This window comes from Sceloporus occidentalis, unplaced genomic scaffold (assembly GCF_023333645.1).
Source record: "Sceloporus occidentalis isolate IW3139 unplaced genomic scaffold, rSceOcc1.0.p SCAF_26, whole genome shotgun sequence".
Taxonomy (NCBI): Eukaryota; Metazoa; Chordata; class Lepidosauria; order Squamata; family Phrynosomatidae; genus Sceloporus; species Sceloporus occidentalis.
In genome coordinates this window covers 847,952-865,890 of record NW_028317006.1, presented here as the reverse complement: position 1 = coordinate 865,890, position 17,939 = coordinate 847,952, and the positions used below count along the sequence as shown (strand labels likewise).

Genomic DNA, 17,939 nt, shown 5'->3' with positions numbered 1-17,939 from the left:
ATTCCTGTAGGGGTGAAATTGCTCACTTCTGTCCCCTTCTGAATCTTCTTCCCAGGGACCCCCTGCCTTGTTTTGCTCTACCCCATGAAGCTTTGATGTGTTGATGATGCTGGTGAAGGTGACAATTCACACCTCTAAAATCTGGATAAAGGCTCAGGCCACTCAGCTCTGTTCAGTACTCAACAAGCACTGTGAGAGAGATAACAGACAACAGAGATGTCTTCAGTACCACTTCATCACAAGGACTGCAGTCTTCACCAAAACTGTGTCACTTTGTATCAGTGTGGCTACCCTAGTTCTGAAGGCTACAGCAGTCTTTCTCCAGCATCTTCCACTGACTCCTGTGGCCTTTCTCCTCCATACATGACCTATAAAACATCTAAGGACGTTTGTGACAATATACCAGCATGCAGTACCAGGACTGAGGAATTAAGAATGGACTCTAAATATGTTTCAGAAAAAAAGAGCAAGAAGAGCAAGGTAAAGCTGGCCCATAGCCAGAGACAGAGTGCAAGTGAGAGAGAGAAACTGAGAATGAGGAACATATCCAAAGCTCTCCAGAACCTAAGAAGATACCTTCCTCCTTCAGTAGCCCCTGTAGACAAGAATCTAACCAAAATAGAAACCCTTCAACTGACCATACGCTATATCTCACATCTGTCTGAACAGCTAGGCCTCAGTGAAGAAGTTTTGGAACAAAGAAGGATGGCTGCCATTCAGGGAACTAAGAGATGCCCTCAAAGTATTCACTGCTTGGAAAGAACTCACAGATTTTGTTCAGAAGCCACAAGAGAAAGCTTCAAGCAATCATCCACAAATCAATTTGCTCAAACTGGACATTTTCCAGTTCAACAGGAGATGCATCATGTACAGACAGGCCAACAGCTCTCCTACCAGATGCCTCAACTCTCAGAATTACAATCTGCCCCCCAGCACCAACATTATTCAGCAAACAGTGCAACATTGGATCAGTATGCAAGGCAATACTACGCCACAGACTTTCAGCAAATGGTAAGTGTGCATTTGAGTAATAAAGGAATACATTTTAAATAATATGTAATGTATATGCTAAGTTAAATTTTAAATATGTAGTAACTATTAGTGTTTATTGTTACCATACTGTTTAGCGTAGAGTAAATAGGTCACGATATTTAAGCCTATTGTGTTCTCATAAATGAACAACCCATTGCAGACACCTTTGGCATTATGTTTTATTTACAAGGTATTCCTATTTCTCAAATGTGAGTTGGTGTTCCAAAAGTGGTAGGGCCACAATGAAAACCAGGTCCCCAGTCTCCCAAAAATGCCTGTTTTTATAGGAATAAGGTATATATTGTCCTCAAGTAAACTGATGTTGAATTACTTTATCTTAGTTACCAACTTTAAGTGATTATTAAGCAGTAAGAATGCAGATCAATTTTACTCCAGACCTTATTTCTGTCCATATTATTGTAAAATGGGCTAAAATACTGTATATACCTCCAATTATGGAACTGCAATTCCCACAAGCCCCCTACAGTATTTTTGCCTGTAAAGGTGTTATAAGAGTTCTATTTCACCAGGTATTCATGTATCTCAATAGGTCTTCAGGTTTGAATGTTACAAGAAAGCGATAGAAGAAATTGAAATTACTGCCTGTTTCTAATGTTTGTTTTTTTCTTCTTTTTTGGCAGATTATAAATGAAGATTATACAGATGCCAGGGATACATGGAGAAGAGAACAATCCCATGTTTAAATTTTCTATTGACTCAAGCTAATAAGCAAAAAAAAAAAAAAAAGAACTGATATGACTTCATTAAATTATTGCATTTTAAAATGTGTACCAATAATATTACTTACATATTTTGTATATAGTGTTGTGCTTGTTGTCCTGTTTTTAAATGATGTGTCCTGTAACAAATATTTATACTTTTATACTTTTATTTATTAAATATTTTTATTTTTTTTGTACAAACTGTGTATTTTAAACTCATTTATATTTATCAGACATTTCTCAGTTTATATAGATTTTCCATTTATACCCACTGAGCATGCATTTTAATTTAATTATGTCTGCACAAAGCCCAATTGTACGGAAGACAATGCAATCGATTTCCCATTAATTGTTTTGTAGGGGAGAAATATTGTGATAACACTATAGCTATGTAGGATTTCTCCTAATACCACTGGATTATCATGCAAACATTGGATAGTCTCTGTGCCCTTTGCTGTGGAAGTCAACCGGCTAGGTATGGGCCAAAGGGACTGAGGCCATGAGCTTATTAATAAGAGCTCTCAGTCGCGTGATAAGGATTATGTCTGAACACAACATGTGGAAAGGCAGGTTTACAAAATGTTTATGTGAGTTATGTGTGTATTCTGTGTGTCAGTGGTGTTATTACAATGGCTGCGGGGGAATACAAATTAGACGTGTGTATTCAGATTCATACAAATTAACAAAAGTTGCCAATTTGTTTAATACGTACGAATGTCCGAAAACAAGGCTGGCCCCCAATGAAACAAACAAAAACGAAGTAGAGAGCTCCGAATATTAATTTGCATTTTATTGTTTTTTGCACCCGCATGCTCTCACTCATGCTCTCTCACACACTCTCACATTCTCCAACCACTTTCATGTCCCTGTCTCCTTTTTGGCAGCTCCAGTTCTTGTCTTGCCACTTCTTGTTTATTGGTCCGCTACTTTTTGCATCCGCATTCTTAAACTCATGCAGAATAATGCAAACGGAGAAAGAGAAGTGTTTCTGCATCTCTTTTTCTTCGTGAGATTGCACCAAGAAAGAACACAGAATACAGAAGAAGCTAAGACTAAGAACTAGGGCTGCAACAACTAATTGATAAAATCGTTAATAATCAATAATGAAAATCGTTGCCAACCCTGTCAAAGTTTTTATTCTGCAGTTTGTTTTCAACATCCTGTATGTTTATTAAATTATTTAAAATAAATGAAAAATTTACATTTATTTTTTTATCCGATTAATGGAAAAAATAATCGGCCAACTAATCGATTATGAAAATAATGGTTAGTTGCAGCCCTACTAAGAACACGCAATTTAAGAAGCGGAGCTGCAGAAAAGGAAAAAGGGACACAGCAGCGGTTGGTTGAAACACCTGTCATATGATCTGCTGTTAACTACAGTTCACATGAGGCTCAGCCAGACATACTGCTTCCATGATGCTGGCTGAGCATCATGGGAAGTGCAGTTAACAGTAGATGTTAGCTGTAAATTACAATTCCCATGATGCTCAGTCAGCCAGGTGTCCACATGACTAGGCATTGTGGGAGTTTAAATTCACAACTAACACCTGTCATATCATCTGCTGTTAACTACAGTTCACATGAGGCTCAGCCAGACATACTGCTTCCGTGATGCTGGCTGAACATCATGGTTAGTGCAGTCAACAGTAAAGCTAGCTGTGAACTACAATTCCTATGATTCTCAGCCAGCCAGGTGTCTACCATAATGCTGACTGAGTATCATTGGAAGAGTAGTCAACAGCAGCAGATTTTTTTTAAGCCTCCCTCCCAGGACCCTTACACACAGCCTTTACACACACCTGCCCATAAACACACATATACACATTCTTACACACCTGTCCATACACACATAGACTGCCCTTACACACACCTGCTCATAAACATACATATAAACATACAGTGCCCTCACACACACATATACACATATACACATACACTGCCCTTACACATACCCGCTCATAAACACACCTATACATATACACTGTCCTAACACATACATATAAAACCCCCCGGCAGCCGCACCTGAGGTGAGAACGGCTCTCGCCTCACCCTACCTCTGCCCCAGCAAAGCGGGACAAAGGTAGGGATAGGTGGGACAGCGACCCAAAAACGGGACTGTCACGCCCAAACAAGCACAGTCGGGGGGCATGATAACTATATCATAAACCACCCAAGATAAAACAGGAGAGCCAGAAACAAAATGAGAGTCCCGTGGGCTATAGAGGCAGAAGCATCTCTTTCCCAGGTAAATACACTCTGTGATTTACTAATCACATGTGTTGTTCACGACCAGCCATGTTAGTCGTATAAATGAAAAAAAATAGTATAGGGGGTCATACCTTTCTTATTAGTCTAATGCTGTTATTTTAGGATGTTTTCTCAAATCCACCACCCATTCCTGTAGTATGAGTTTTGCTTTGAGATTGATATTCCAGAACGCCCATTTTATCCTATTTTTTTTTTTAAAACAAATACACATTTGCCTCTAATTCAATTAGCAATACAAGTAAAAATGCTATTTTTTTATATATATTTTAAGGAAATATTGTCATTGACATTGAGAGGTCCTCTCCCCTGTAATCATGTAGTTCCTTTGTCCCCTCATCCACTAATCCACACCTTTTTTGCAGATAAACATAAATTCATATAGATATGGTATAAGATAAGGTATAGATAAAACCCCCTAAATTACAGGCATAGATCACAGGTTGCACACCCCAAAGCCAGCCAGAACCTGACCAGCACCCAAATTACACATACACTTTGCCCAAGCACTTTGCCCTGCACTCACATTTTCCCCCAGCACTTTGCCCTACACTCACACTTTGCCCCAGCACTTTGCCCTGCTATTACACATTCCCCCAGCACTTTGCCCTGCAATCACACTTTGCCCTGCAATCACACTTTGCCCCAGCACCTTGACCCAGCAATCACACTCCTATCATGCCCAGGCATACCCAGGTTCCAGCATGTACTGGCTGACTTGGCACGATAGGAGTGTGATTGCTAACAGCAATCACACTCCTATCATGCCAAGGCAACCAGTACATGCTGAAACCTGGCTTGCTGCCCCCCTTGTGTATTGATGCTGCACATTACTTAGAGCCCCCTGTGGATTGATGCTGCACATCACTTAAATAGTGTAAAACACAAGGGTGGAAATAAAATACTAAATGCAACCAGTCTAAGCATAAAGGTAAAGTATTGTTAAGGTAATCACTAAAAAAAGTGTTAAGGTGACTAAACTATCCTTCTTACACTATGCCATTTGATGCTATTATAGTGCAATATTTTGTCTTATAAATATTTTAATAAAGTAACAACATATCGATCTTGGCGGAAACTCACAAAAACACAATTATTGAATTTTATTTTTAATAATATTTATTATAATTATTTTATATATAGCACCATCATATTCCACAGTGCTGTACTATGGGATATATATATATATTTTCTAATATGTTTTATGTTATGTTTTTGTTGCTTTTTTACAGAATGGTTCTGGATAACTCTGGAAGCGAGATGGTTGCAGACTCCGATAAAGGTACGGACATCTTTATATTAAAGACTTTTTCTCTTTGTGGGCCGAAATATTAAATGCTTAATAGAGGAAGACCACAATGTGGGCAACATTCTAAAAAGCTGTTACCAAAACATAACACAACAATAGTTTTACTAGAGGGGGGTTGATACATGGCACAGCCTTCCAGATGAAGTAGTAGGGGCTTAACCAAGATTTGATTAATTTTAATCAGGGCCGGCCTTAGGGGTATGTGACCTGTGCGGCTGCACAGGGTGCCATGGCAACAGGGGTGCCATCCCAGTACTTAAATTAAAACATCGGGGGGTTTTTTTGTTTTTTTTTTACTTTTTTAAACTTAATTTACAACGGAGGATGTTAAATAAAGTAAAAAAAAAACAAAAAACCCCGGTGTTTTAATTTAAGTCCCGGGCAGGGGCGCTGAGCGGTCGCTCGTAAAGTTTTCAGCAACCGCAGGACTCCAGCAACAAGGTAAGTAAGGATAGGGAGAGGGAGTAGATAGTGATAAGGGGCAAAGGGGGGAGATTTTTTTCCTTTCTTTTTTTGGGGACGGGGGGCGCCAGTGGAGTAGTCCGCACAGGGTGCCAGAACACTTAAGGCCGGCTCTGATTTTAATAATAAGTTATATAGACACTTGGGAACTAGCTTGGCACTCAAATACAACACTTCTGAATTAAGTCACCCGTACTCAAGCCGGGGTATGTTTCATTAATGTTCATGAGTTTAGCTGTTCAGAGAAAAGTTAAAAGGTATGCTAATTCACTTATACAATAAAACCTTTTATAAACGTGTAAAATAATGGCCTTTGAGCTAAAAGGTTTCTGACTATGCTTGGCTAGCTGTGTGATTTTTAACTCAGGAGCGCAGGGACTTCGATATTCTATAACCTATTTGTAAAAGGTCATGTTTGCGTATTACCCTTGAGTGGCGGTATGGGAAGAGGAAAATTACTACTTTTTAATGCCCTTTCTATAGCAGAGTAGATCATCATGGTGTCTATCACAGGAAGTATTATGCTGGTATCTGGCGTTATCTTATTGCGGGCAATCATGAAAAGGTACGTCATGTGGCATTGATAAAGATTCTGCAGAAGACCCAGACAGATAAGGGTGATTTTAAGGATGGGGGACCAGCTGATGCCCATTACTTATTTCTCATGATGTGAGGTAATGCACCGGCACCTTCTGTTTGTTTGTTTTTTTCTTGTAATTATATGTATGCCCTCAAGGGGTATTTATACTTAAATGTAGCTAGGCTTTTAGTTTTGCCCCGGTCTTATACATACCGTATGGGCTCAAATATAGGCCGCACTTTTTCCCCCCACTTTAAGTCTTTATATATATATTCGGGGTCTAGCGCCCGACGCCCGGGACATGCAGATCCGGGCGCCGGGCAAGCAGCAGGGTTAGGATACAGATCCCCCGCAGCGGTGCAGGGGACCCGTATCCTACTCTCCGATACGCTCAGACAGCCTCCCCTGCCAGCACTTTCCACGGGGGGAGTGCTGGCACGGGAGATTGTCCAAGCGCATCGTGCAGACGTTCACTGGCAGCATATCTCGGGGGGGGAGGAGGAGGAGGATAGTGGCAGCATATCTCGGGGGGAGGAGGAGGACAGTGGCAGCATATCTCGGGGGGGAGGACAGTGGCAGCATATCTCGGGGGGGACAGAGTGGCAGCATATCTCGGCTGGGGGAGAGTGGCAGCATATCTCGGGTGGGGGAGAGTGGCAGCATATCTCGGGGGGGGGACAGAGTGGCAGCTTGTCTATTAAAAAAAAAATTTCTTTAAAAAAGCACCAAACTTTTAGGGTGTGGCCTATACACGGGGGCGGCCTATATCCGAGCCAATACGGTATTTGGGAGGGACACATACACTTCCTCCTCATCCTTGTACTGAGTACACAAGGACATGACTTCGCATAATAACACCTCCAGAGGTCACACAGGTTGGCCGAAGGGGCATTAGGGCGGTCTGTGCCTAATGAGATGTCCAATACACAGGAAAGCCTAGATCTAATCTAGGTTTTAGTTTACAGTCTTTTTTTTGTGAGTGCTGATGTTGGTATGATAAGACTGTCAAGCGAGCATTGAGATTGTTCATAATGTGCTTTTACTCCATGGCAAGGGTGATAGTGGGGTGTTACGTCAAAGTCGATACTTTATTGGACCAACATACAAAACGATGTAAAGTTACAAAGGTTTTCAGAAAGGCATGGGTCTCTTCTTCAGATGTAACATTTTCTGTGAATATCACTTGTTTAAATGGTTCTTTGTCCGTCGTACAAATGTCGGGGTGGCTGTGACTCAAGGGTCAAAGGCCCGGTGCATATAACTTATGTTACAGAGAAGGAGAAACCACGCTCCGAGATTACCATCAGTAGGGTGAAGCTATCCAGAGATGCTCTTCTCTATATTTCTCTGATGACACTGATTCAGAAGAAACTCTTTGAAGATGACAATGCATCAACATGATTCTAAGAATTGTTCCTAGAATCCTGACTTGGTTGGCCAAAAACCACTTAGTATGGCCACTTCCACGTTCCCATGAAACCACCAAGCTGTTGAAGGACACTGGGACAGTGTGTATATATGTCTAGAGGAACTTTCAAATTATCCCGTACCTAGTCACCACTTACCACGTCTTACCATGTCGAAAAAATAGCAGACATAATGAATTATATCATTAATTAGAGAGAAACAACAATCAAAAAAAGTGAAAAAAAAATCCATTGATATTCAATAAATGAATAAGAAAGAGTTGAATAAAGAGTTCACACTAGAAAACTTGTTCAAGGTTTCGCAATATAAACATATCTCCATCTGTTGGGCCTTTGTATTGGACCCACTTGCCATGGCAGATAAAATTGAAGATCTGTAGTCAATGTGATGAAAATCAGGAATACATTTCTCATAATGGGATTCAGATTGAATTAATGTATTTTTATTTATGTATATTTTGAAGAAGCCAGAATCTTTAAAATCAAAATTTTTTCAGTTGTACAGTTGTGTCTATGTTAAGTATCTATTGTGTATTTAAATATTTGAAATAAAGATAAAGGTGTAGCAAAGTCTTCGTATTGTTCTTACAGAGCTCCACAAGCAAAATGGACACTTAACTGCATAAGTTGTAAGATTTATATTGATAGGTGTGGTCTCTCCTATTGAAGAAATGTTGACGAAAAGACCTCTGAGGTCCAGAAAGCTTATGTGCCTATAGCATGAAACAGGTTAAAAAAAGTATAAATATCAGTGGGTGCAGGGTTATGTAGCAAGAAGGAAAAATAGGAAACTAGAAATGTATGTACCTTAGGTATCCAGGTAGATAATTCCGATACCAGCCTGGAGTTGTTTAATTTTTTATATATGACACCCCAGCCTGAAAAAGCTTCCCTCCACCAATTGGTGTACCCCAAACAAAAGTGCTTTGTGAAGACATTCTGGCTTTTAGGTACCCAGCCATACATGTAGAGTTTGTTCTCTCCTCCATATACAATGAAAGTTTGGTGCTGGTACATGTCAGAGGTAAGGGTGATGTACAGTTCCAAAAACCACAGTGCATTATCAATAACAATAAAACATGGTGGGGTATACATTTCCAATCAAAGTCAACAGCCCTACCTAGTGTTAGGCAAGACCACAACATGGTATACAAAAGTTGTAATCTACCTTTAAGATAAATTTGGAACTGGAAAGAGCTACACTTTCCTACAGTTCCAGCTATTTGAGAAACATCCTCTGATCCAAAGACAAAAATGTCATCTCTTACTGGTGGGCATTTTCCTTGTACAATGTCCCCACCAAAAACTCTGCTATAAAAAAGGTATTAGGACAGACTCCTTAGGTACTACTGCCCTTCCTGTCCGTCTCTACCAGGACTCTGTATTGAGAATTGTTTTTCACGGAGTATCATACAAAAGTAGGGAATTGGAAATGTTTTCAATAATATATATATATTGTTCTGTTTTTGCTTTAACAGTAGGATTGCTGCAACTAAGTAAAACAAGAGGAAAAGTTGGGGTATTTTGATGGCACATAACCTACATATAAACTCTAAGCAGCTATCAAAAAGTTTGTTCCAGGCGAAGTCCATAAAAAAAATCTAAAAAAACCTATGCATGCGGGGTATTTCCATAATCCAAAAAATATATACTGCATTTATCTGCCATAACACATAACCTGTGCCAAAAAATTCTAAACAACACAGAAGCGTTCAGGAAATTATTTCTATAGCTAATTTTGGCAGTGATTGGTGGCCAAATGGCTGCCTGGCATGTGTGTTCTGAAGCCACTAGTGACATATCTTAGATTGGGTGGTATTTTTGCCTGCTTTGTTTAAAATTTCCAGTTACAAACCCAAAATACTAAATGAAAAAAAAAACAACAGTTCCAAAACAGCAATATTCACCTTATAATGCATATAAACTCTGGACACCTGAATTGTTGTTGGGGGTATGTTCTGTCAATTTAACTGATTTTGTGAGGGATTATATATATATATATATATAAAAATTGTGGGGTATTAGTATTTTTTATAACATTACTCATGCTAAATACTTAACTATGATGTATGTGAAGATGTAAATTACTTTTATACATGAGAAAAAAGATGCACTGATGCAACTTTGTAACCTTTTAAATTCATACATTGTGCGTTTTTTGTACACCTGTGGACTGGTGTTTTTTAATGAAGCATGAAATGCCTGGCAAAGGACCCTAAGGAAGCCAGCCCTGTAACCCTTTAGCGTACACACTGGTTGGGCCCCATCCATTGGTCTGGATAAACGCCGTTCATTTTTGTTATTACAAAATACTTTTAGTCAATAGTATCAAAAACCACAACAGAAAAAATTGTGATTAAATTGTTTTTATTTATTATTAATTACAACATTAATTAATTAATAGTCCAATTAATTAGGCTACAAAGAGCTGATCATGGTGACAGCTACCTCTGGACTCACGAAGAGTCATCTTTCAGCGCACAGGAGAGGAAAAACCCCAATAAGAGGAAACCTCTGGGGAACCATGGCTTGAAAGATTGTCCTTCCCTCTGGACACTAAGAGGTTAACTGTGTATTTACACCTGTAGAGAAGAAATGGCAAAACGTAATTGACAAATAGCTTAACACAGAAGCACAAACAGCCTGTGGATAATCATGCCACCACCGCAAGATCATTCCCTTAAATAGACTGCCTTAACATCACCAGTTTGATATAAATGGACATAGCATTAAACATGGAGATAGCATTACACATGGACATAGCGTTAAACAAAGACATAGCATTAAACAAGGCTATAGCATTAAACATGGACACAGCACTGCTCATGGACATAACATTAAACAAGGACATAACATTAAACATGAAGATGACATAAAACATGGATATAGCATTAAACATGGAGATATCACTACACATGGAGATAACATGGAGATAGCATTAAACATGGATATAGCATTAAATATGGACATATCATTACACATGGAGATAACATTAAACATGGACATAGCATTACACATGGAGATATTATTACACATAGATATGGCATTAAACATGGAGATAGAATTACACATGGATATATAATTAACCCCTTAATGACAAAGCCCATACATGTACGGGCTGAAAATGCATTGTTTTCAATGGGTTTTGGGACCGCCCATTGTCCTTAAGGGGTTAAACATGGAGAGAGCATTAAACATGGACATAGCACTACTCACGGAGATAACATTAAACATGGATTTAGCAGTAAACATGTAGATAGCATTAAACATGGATATAGCATTAAACATGGATATAGCATTACACATGTAGATAACATTAAACATGGACATAGAATTAAACATGGACATAGCATTACACATGGAGATAACATTAAACATAGAGATAACGTTAAGCATGGACATAGAATTACACATAGGGAGCATTAAACATGGAGATAGCATCAAACATGGACACAGCATTAAACATAGATATAACATTAAACATGGACAAAAAATTACACATAGAGATAACAATAAACATGGAGAAGGAATTAAACATGGAAATAGCACTACAAATGTACATAGTATAAAACATGGACATAGCATTACACAGAGATATAACATTAAACATTGACATGGAATTAAACATGGAAATAGCACTACACATAGACATGGAGATGGCATTAAACATGGACATAGCATTAAATATTGATATCGCATTACACATAGAGAAAACATAAAACATGGAAATAGCATTACACATAAGGATAACATTAAACGTGGACATAGCATTACACATAGAAATTACATAAAACATGGACATAGCATTACACAAAGAGATAACATTAAACATGGAAATAGCATTAAACATGCATATAGCATTACACATAGAGAAAACATAAAACATGGACATAGCATTACACATAGAGATAACATTAAACATGGACATAGCATTACAAATAGAGATAACATAAAACATGGACATAGCATTGCACACAGAGATAACATTAAACATGGAAATAGCATTAAACATGCATATAGCATTAAACATAGAGATAACATTAAACATGGACATAGCATTAAACATGGATATAGCATTAAACATAGACATAGCATTAAACATTAACATAGCATTAAACATGGAGATAGCATTAAACATGGAGATAGCATTAAACATGAACATAGCATTACACATGGATATGGCATTAAATATGGACATAGCATTACACATAGAGATAACATTAAACATGGACATAGCATTAAACATGGACATAGTATTAGATGTGGATATGGTATTAAACATAGAAATAGCATTAATCATGGGCATAGCATTACACATAGAGATAGCATTAAACATGAAGATTTCCTTACACATCTATATGTCATTAAACATGGACTTAGCATTAAACATGGATATCACACTAAATATGTGTTGACATAGCACTACTCATGGAGATAACATTAACCATGGATATCACATTAAACATGGATCTAGCATTAAAAAAGGAGATAGCAGTAGACATGGATATAGCATGAAACATGGAGACAGCAGTAAACATGGATATAGCAGTAAACATGGATATAGCATGAAACATGGAGACAGCATTAAACATGGACATATCATTACACATGGATATGGCATTAAACATGGACATAGCATTAGACATGGACATAGCGTTAAACATGGACATAGCATTAAACATGGACATAGCATTACACATAAACATAATATGGATAACATAGAGATAACATGGATTACACATGGACATAGCATTGAACATAGCATTACACATGGAGATAGCATTAAACATGGATATTGCATTAAACACAGACATAGCATTACAGGTGGATATGGTATTAAACATAGATATAGCATTAAACATGGGCTTAGCATTACACATAGAGATAACATTAAACATGGACATAGAACTATTCATGGAGATAACATTAAACATGCAGATCGCATTAAATATGGATATAGCATTAAACATGGATATAGCATTAAATATGGAGATAACATTAAACATGGAGATCGCATTAAATATGGATATAGCATTAAATATGGAGATAACATTAAAAATGGATATAACATTAAACATAGACATATCATTACATTTCGAGATAACATTAAACATGGACATAGCATTAAACACGGACATAGCATTACACATAGAGATAACATTGAACATGGACATAACATTAAAGATAACATTAAGCATGGACATTAAACATGGACATAGCATTACACGTGGACATAGCATTAAACATGGACATAGCATTACACAAGGAGATAGTGTTAAACATGGACATAGCATTAAACATGGATATTGCATTAAACATGGAGATATAATAAAACATGTATATGGCATTAAACAAGGAGAGAGCAGTAAACATGGATATAGCATGAACATGGAGATAGCATTAAACATGGGCATAGCATTAAACATGGACATAGCATTAAACATGGATATGGCATTAAACATGGACATAGTATTACACATGGATTTAGCATTAAATATGTCTAATAGCATTAAACATGGATCTAGCATTAAACATGGAGATATCAGAAAACATGGATATAGCATGAAACATAGACATAGTATTACACATGGAGATAGTACTAAACATGTATATGGCATTAAAAATGGACATAGCACTACTCATGGAGATAACATTAAACATGAATATTGCATTAAACATGGATCTAGCATTAAACATGGACATAGCATTAAAGATGGTTATTGCATTAAATATGGACATAGCACTACTCATGGAGATACCAGTAAACATGGATATCACAGTAAACATGGATCTAGCATTAAACATGGACATAGCATTAAACATGGATATGGCATTAAACATGGACATAGCATTACACATGGATTTAGCATTAAACATGGACATAGCATTAAACATGGACATAGTACTAGACATGGATATAGCATTAAACATGGACATATGATGACACATGGATATGACATTAAGCATGAACATAGCATTAAAAATAGATATAGCATTAAACATGGACATAACACTACTAATGCAGGTAGCATTAAACATGGACATAGCATTACACATGGATATAACATTACGCATGCAGATAGCATTACACACAGAGAAAACATTAAACATGGACTTATCATTACACATAGAGATAGCATTACACATGGAGATAGCATTAAACATGGATATTGCATTAAACACAGACATAGCATTACAGGTGGATATGGTATTAAACCTAGACATATCATTAAACATGGATATAGCATTAAACATGGACATAGTATTACACATGGAGTTAGCATTACACATGAATATGGCATTAAGCATGGACATATCATTGCACATAGAGATAGCATTAATCATGGATATATCATTAAACATGGAGATAGCATTAAACATAGATATAACATTAAATAGGGTTATAGCATTAAACATAGACATAGCATTACATATGGATATAGCATTAAACATGGACAGAGCATTAAACATGGATATAGCATTAAACATGGAGATAGCATTACACATGGAGTTAGCATTACACATGAATATGGCATTAAGAATGGACACATCATTAAACATGGACATATCATTGCACATAGAGATAGCATTAAACACGGAGATAGCATTAAACATAGATATAACATTAAATATGGTTATAGCATTAAACATAGACATATCATTACATATGGATATAGCATTAAACATGGACACAGCATTACATATAGATATAGAATTAAACATGGACATAGCATTAAACATGGACATAGGATGACACATGGATATGGCATTAAGCATGGACATAGCATTAGAAATTGATATAGCATTAAACATGGATATGGCATTAAACATGGACATAGCACTACTCATGCAGGTAGCATTAAATATGGGCATATCATTAAACATGGATATAACATTAAACATGGACATAGCATTAAACACGGACATAGCATTACATGTGGATATGGTATTAAAAATAGATATAGCATTAAACATGGGCATAGCATTACACATAGAGATAACATTAAACATGGACATAGCACTACCTCATGGAGATAACATTAAACATGGAGATCGCATTAAACATGGATATAGCATTTATAGCATGGAGATAACATTAAAAATGGATATCGCATTATACATAGACATAGCATTACACATGGAAATAGTATTAAACATGGACATAGCATTAAACATGGACATAGCATTAAACATGTATATTGCATTAAACATGAAGATGTCATTACACATGTATATGCCATTAAACATGGACATAGCACTATTCATGGAGATAACATTAAACATGGATATCACATTAAACATGGCTCTAGCATTAAACATGGAGATATCAGAACACATGGATATAGCATGAAACGTAGACATAGTATTAAATATGTATATTGCATTAAATATGGAGATATCATTACACATGTATATGACATTAAACATGGACATAGAACTACTCATGGAGATAACATTAAAAATGGGTATGGCATTAAACATGGACATAGCATTACACATGGATTTAGCATTAAACATGGACATAGCATTAAACATGGACATAGCATTAGACATAGAGATAACATTAAACATGGATATAGCATTAAACACAGACATAGCATTACATGTGGATATGGTATTAAACACGGATATCACAGTAAACATGGATCTAGCATTAAACATGGAGATATCAGAAAACATGAATATAGCATGAAACATGGACATAGCATTACACATGGAGATAGTATTAAACATGGACATAGCATTAAACATGTATTTTGCATTAAACATGGAGATATCATTACACATGTATATGGCATTAAAAATGGACATAGCATTAAAGATGGTTATTGCATTAAACATGGATCTAGCATTAAACATGGACATAGCATTAAACATGGACATAGTATTAAACATAGATATGGCATTAAACATGGGCATAGCATTACACATGGATTTAGCATTAAACATGGACATAACACTACTCATGCAGGTAGCATTACACATGGACATAGCATTAAGCATGCATATAGCATTACACATAGAGAAAACATTAAACATGGACTTATCATTACACATAGAGATAGCATTAAGCATGGAGATAGCATTAAACATGGACATATCATTAAACATGCACATAGCATTACACATGGATATGGCATTAAACCTGGACATATCATTAAACATGGACATATCATTAAACATTGATATAGCATTAAACATGGACATAGCATTACACATGGAGTTAGCATTACACATGGATATGGCATTAAACATGGACATAACATGAAATATGGACATATCATTAAACATGTACATAGCATTAAACATGGAGATAGCATTAAGCATGGACATATCATTAAACACGGATATAACATTAAACATGGAGATAGCATTAAACATAGATATAACATTAAATATGGTTATAGCATTAAACATAGACATAGCATTACACATGGAAATAGCATTAAACATGGATATAGCATTAAACATAGACATAGCATTAAACATGGATATCGCATTAAACATGGAAATAGCATTACACATGGATATAGCATTTAACGTTGACATAGCATTAAACATGAATATAGCATTTTACATGGACATTGCATTAAACATGGAGATAGAGTTACACATGGACATATCATTAAACATGGACGTATCATTAAATATGAATATAGCATTTAACATGTACATAGCATTAAAGATGGATATACCATTAAACATGGATATAGCATTAAACGTAGACATAGCATTAAACATGGATATCGCATTAAACATGGAAATAGCATTAAACATGGACATAGCATTACACATGGATATAGCATTTAACGTTGACATAGCATTAAGCATGAATATAGCATTTAACATGGACATTGCATTAAACATGGAGATAGAGTTACACATGGACATAGCATTAAACATGGACGTATCATTAAATATGAATATAGCATTTAACATGTACATAGCATTAAAGATGGATATACCATTAAACATGGATATAGCATTAAACATAGAGATAGCATTACACATGGACATAGCATTAAACATGGATTCCTGTCACGTCACCAGAACTTCATATGACATTTCTATGTTATAATTCTAATACATGTATTCTATATATATATATATATATATATATATATATATCTATATATATATGTATATATGAGACCTCACTTTGTTTGTCTAAAGATATATGTATGAGGTTTTTTTTACATTTCCATTATTATCCTCACGCCATCATTCCATCTACCCCTCCAAATTCTTCTCACACTGGCTAAAGTAACTTTCAACCGCCCTAAACCGCTGCAAACTGTACCTTATCAGTCTCCATGGCTGTCCTTCACCCCTGTCATGGAGTATAATGTTAAGCAGTGTTTGTATGTTTTAGGCGGTGTGTAAGATGAACGTTACAATGTGATCTAAGGTGTTTTACTTGAAAGATCAGTAATACATGTGATAGAGAGAGCTACATATATGTAGCTCTCTCTATCACATGTATTACTGATCTTTCAAGTAATACATGTGATAGAGAGAGCTACATATATGTTGGACTCCCTGCACATACATGTGCAGAAGATTAGAGCTGTTATAGAGAGTCAGCTCTCTGTAATAGCATTACATATGGAGATACCATTAAACATGGATATAGCAATAAACATTGGGATAGCATTAAACATGGACATATCATTACACATAGATATAACATTAAACATGGACATAGCATTAAATATTGACATAGCATAAACCATGGATATGACATTAAGCATGGACATAGCATTAAACATGGATATAGCATTAAACATGGACATAACACTACTCATGCAGGTAGCATTAAACATGGACATAGCATTAAACATGGAGATAGAATTACACATAGAGATAACAGTAAACATGGACATAGCATTAAACACGGATATAGCATTACATGGGGATATGATATTAAACATAGATATAGCAATAAACATGAGCATAGCATTACACATAGACATAATATTAAATGTGGACATAGCATTACACATGGACATAGCATTAAAAATGGATATAGCATTAAACATAGACATAGCATTGCACACGGAGATAGTATTAAACATGGAGACAGCATTACACATGTATATTGCATTAAACATGGAGATATTATTACACATGTATATGGC

The 17,939-nt window shown here is 36.3% G+C and overlaps 1 protein-coding gene across 1 annotated transcript; it reads left to right on the top strand.

Moving 5' to 3' along the window:
• The first annotated feature begins 216 nt into the window (after positions 1 to 216).
• Positions 217 to 1,736, top strand: LOC149299989 (uncharacterized). Its single transcript, XM_089485492.1, has 2 exons — positions 217 to 1,011; positions 1,674 to 1,736. The coding sequence occupies exons 1-2, from the start codon at positions 217 to 219 to the stop codon at positions 1,734 to 1,736; spliced, it is 858 nt and encodes a 285-aa protein (XP_089341618.1).
• Positions 1,737 to 17,939: the final 16,203 nt, after the last annotated feature.

Coding starts and splice junctions, on each gene's coding strand:
- LOC149299989 (XM_089485492.1), top strand. CDS start 217: ATGTCTTCAGTACCACTTCATCACAAGGACTGCAGTCTTCACCAAAAC. Junction 1,012..1,673: donor CCACAGACTTTCAGCAAATG/GTAAGTGTGCAT, acceptor CTTTTTTGGCAG/ATTATAAATGAAGATTATAC.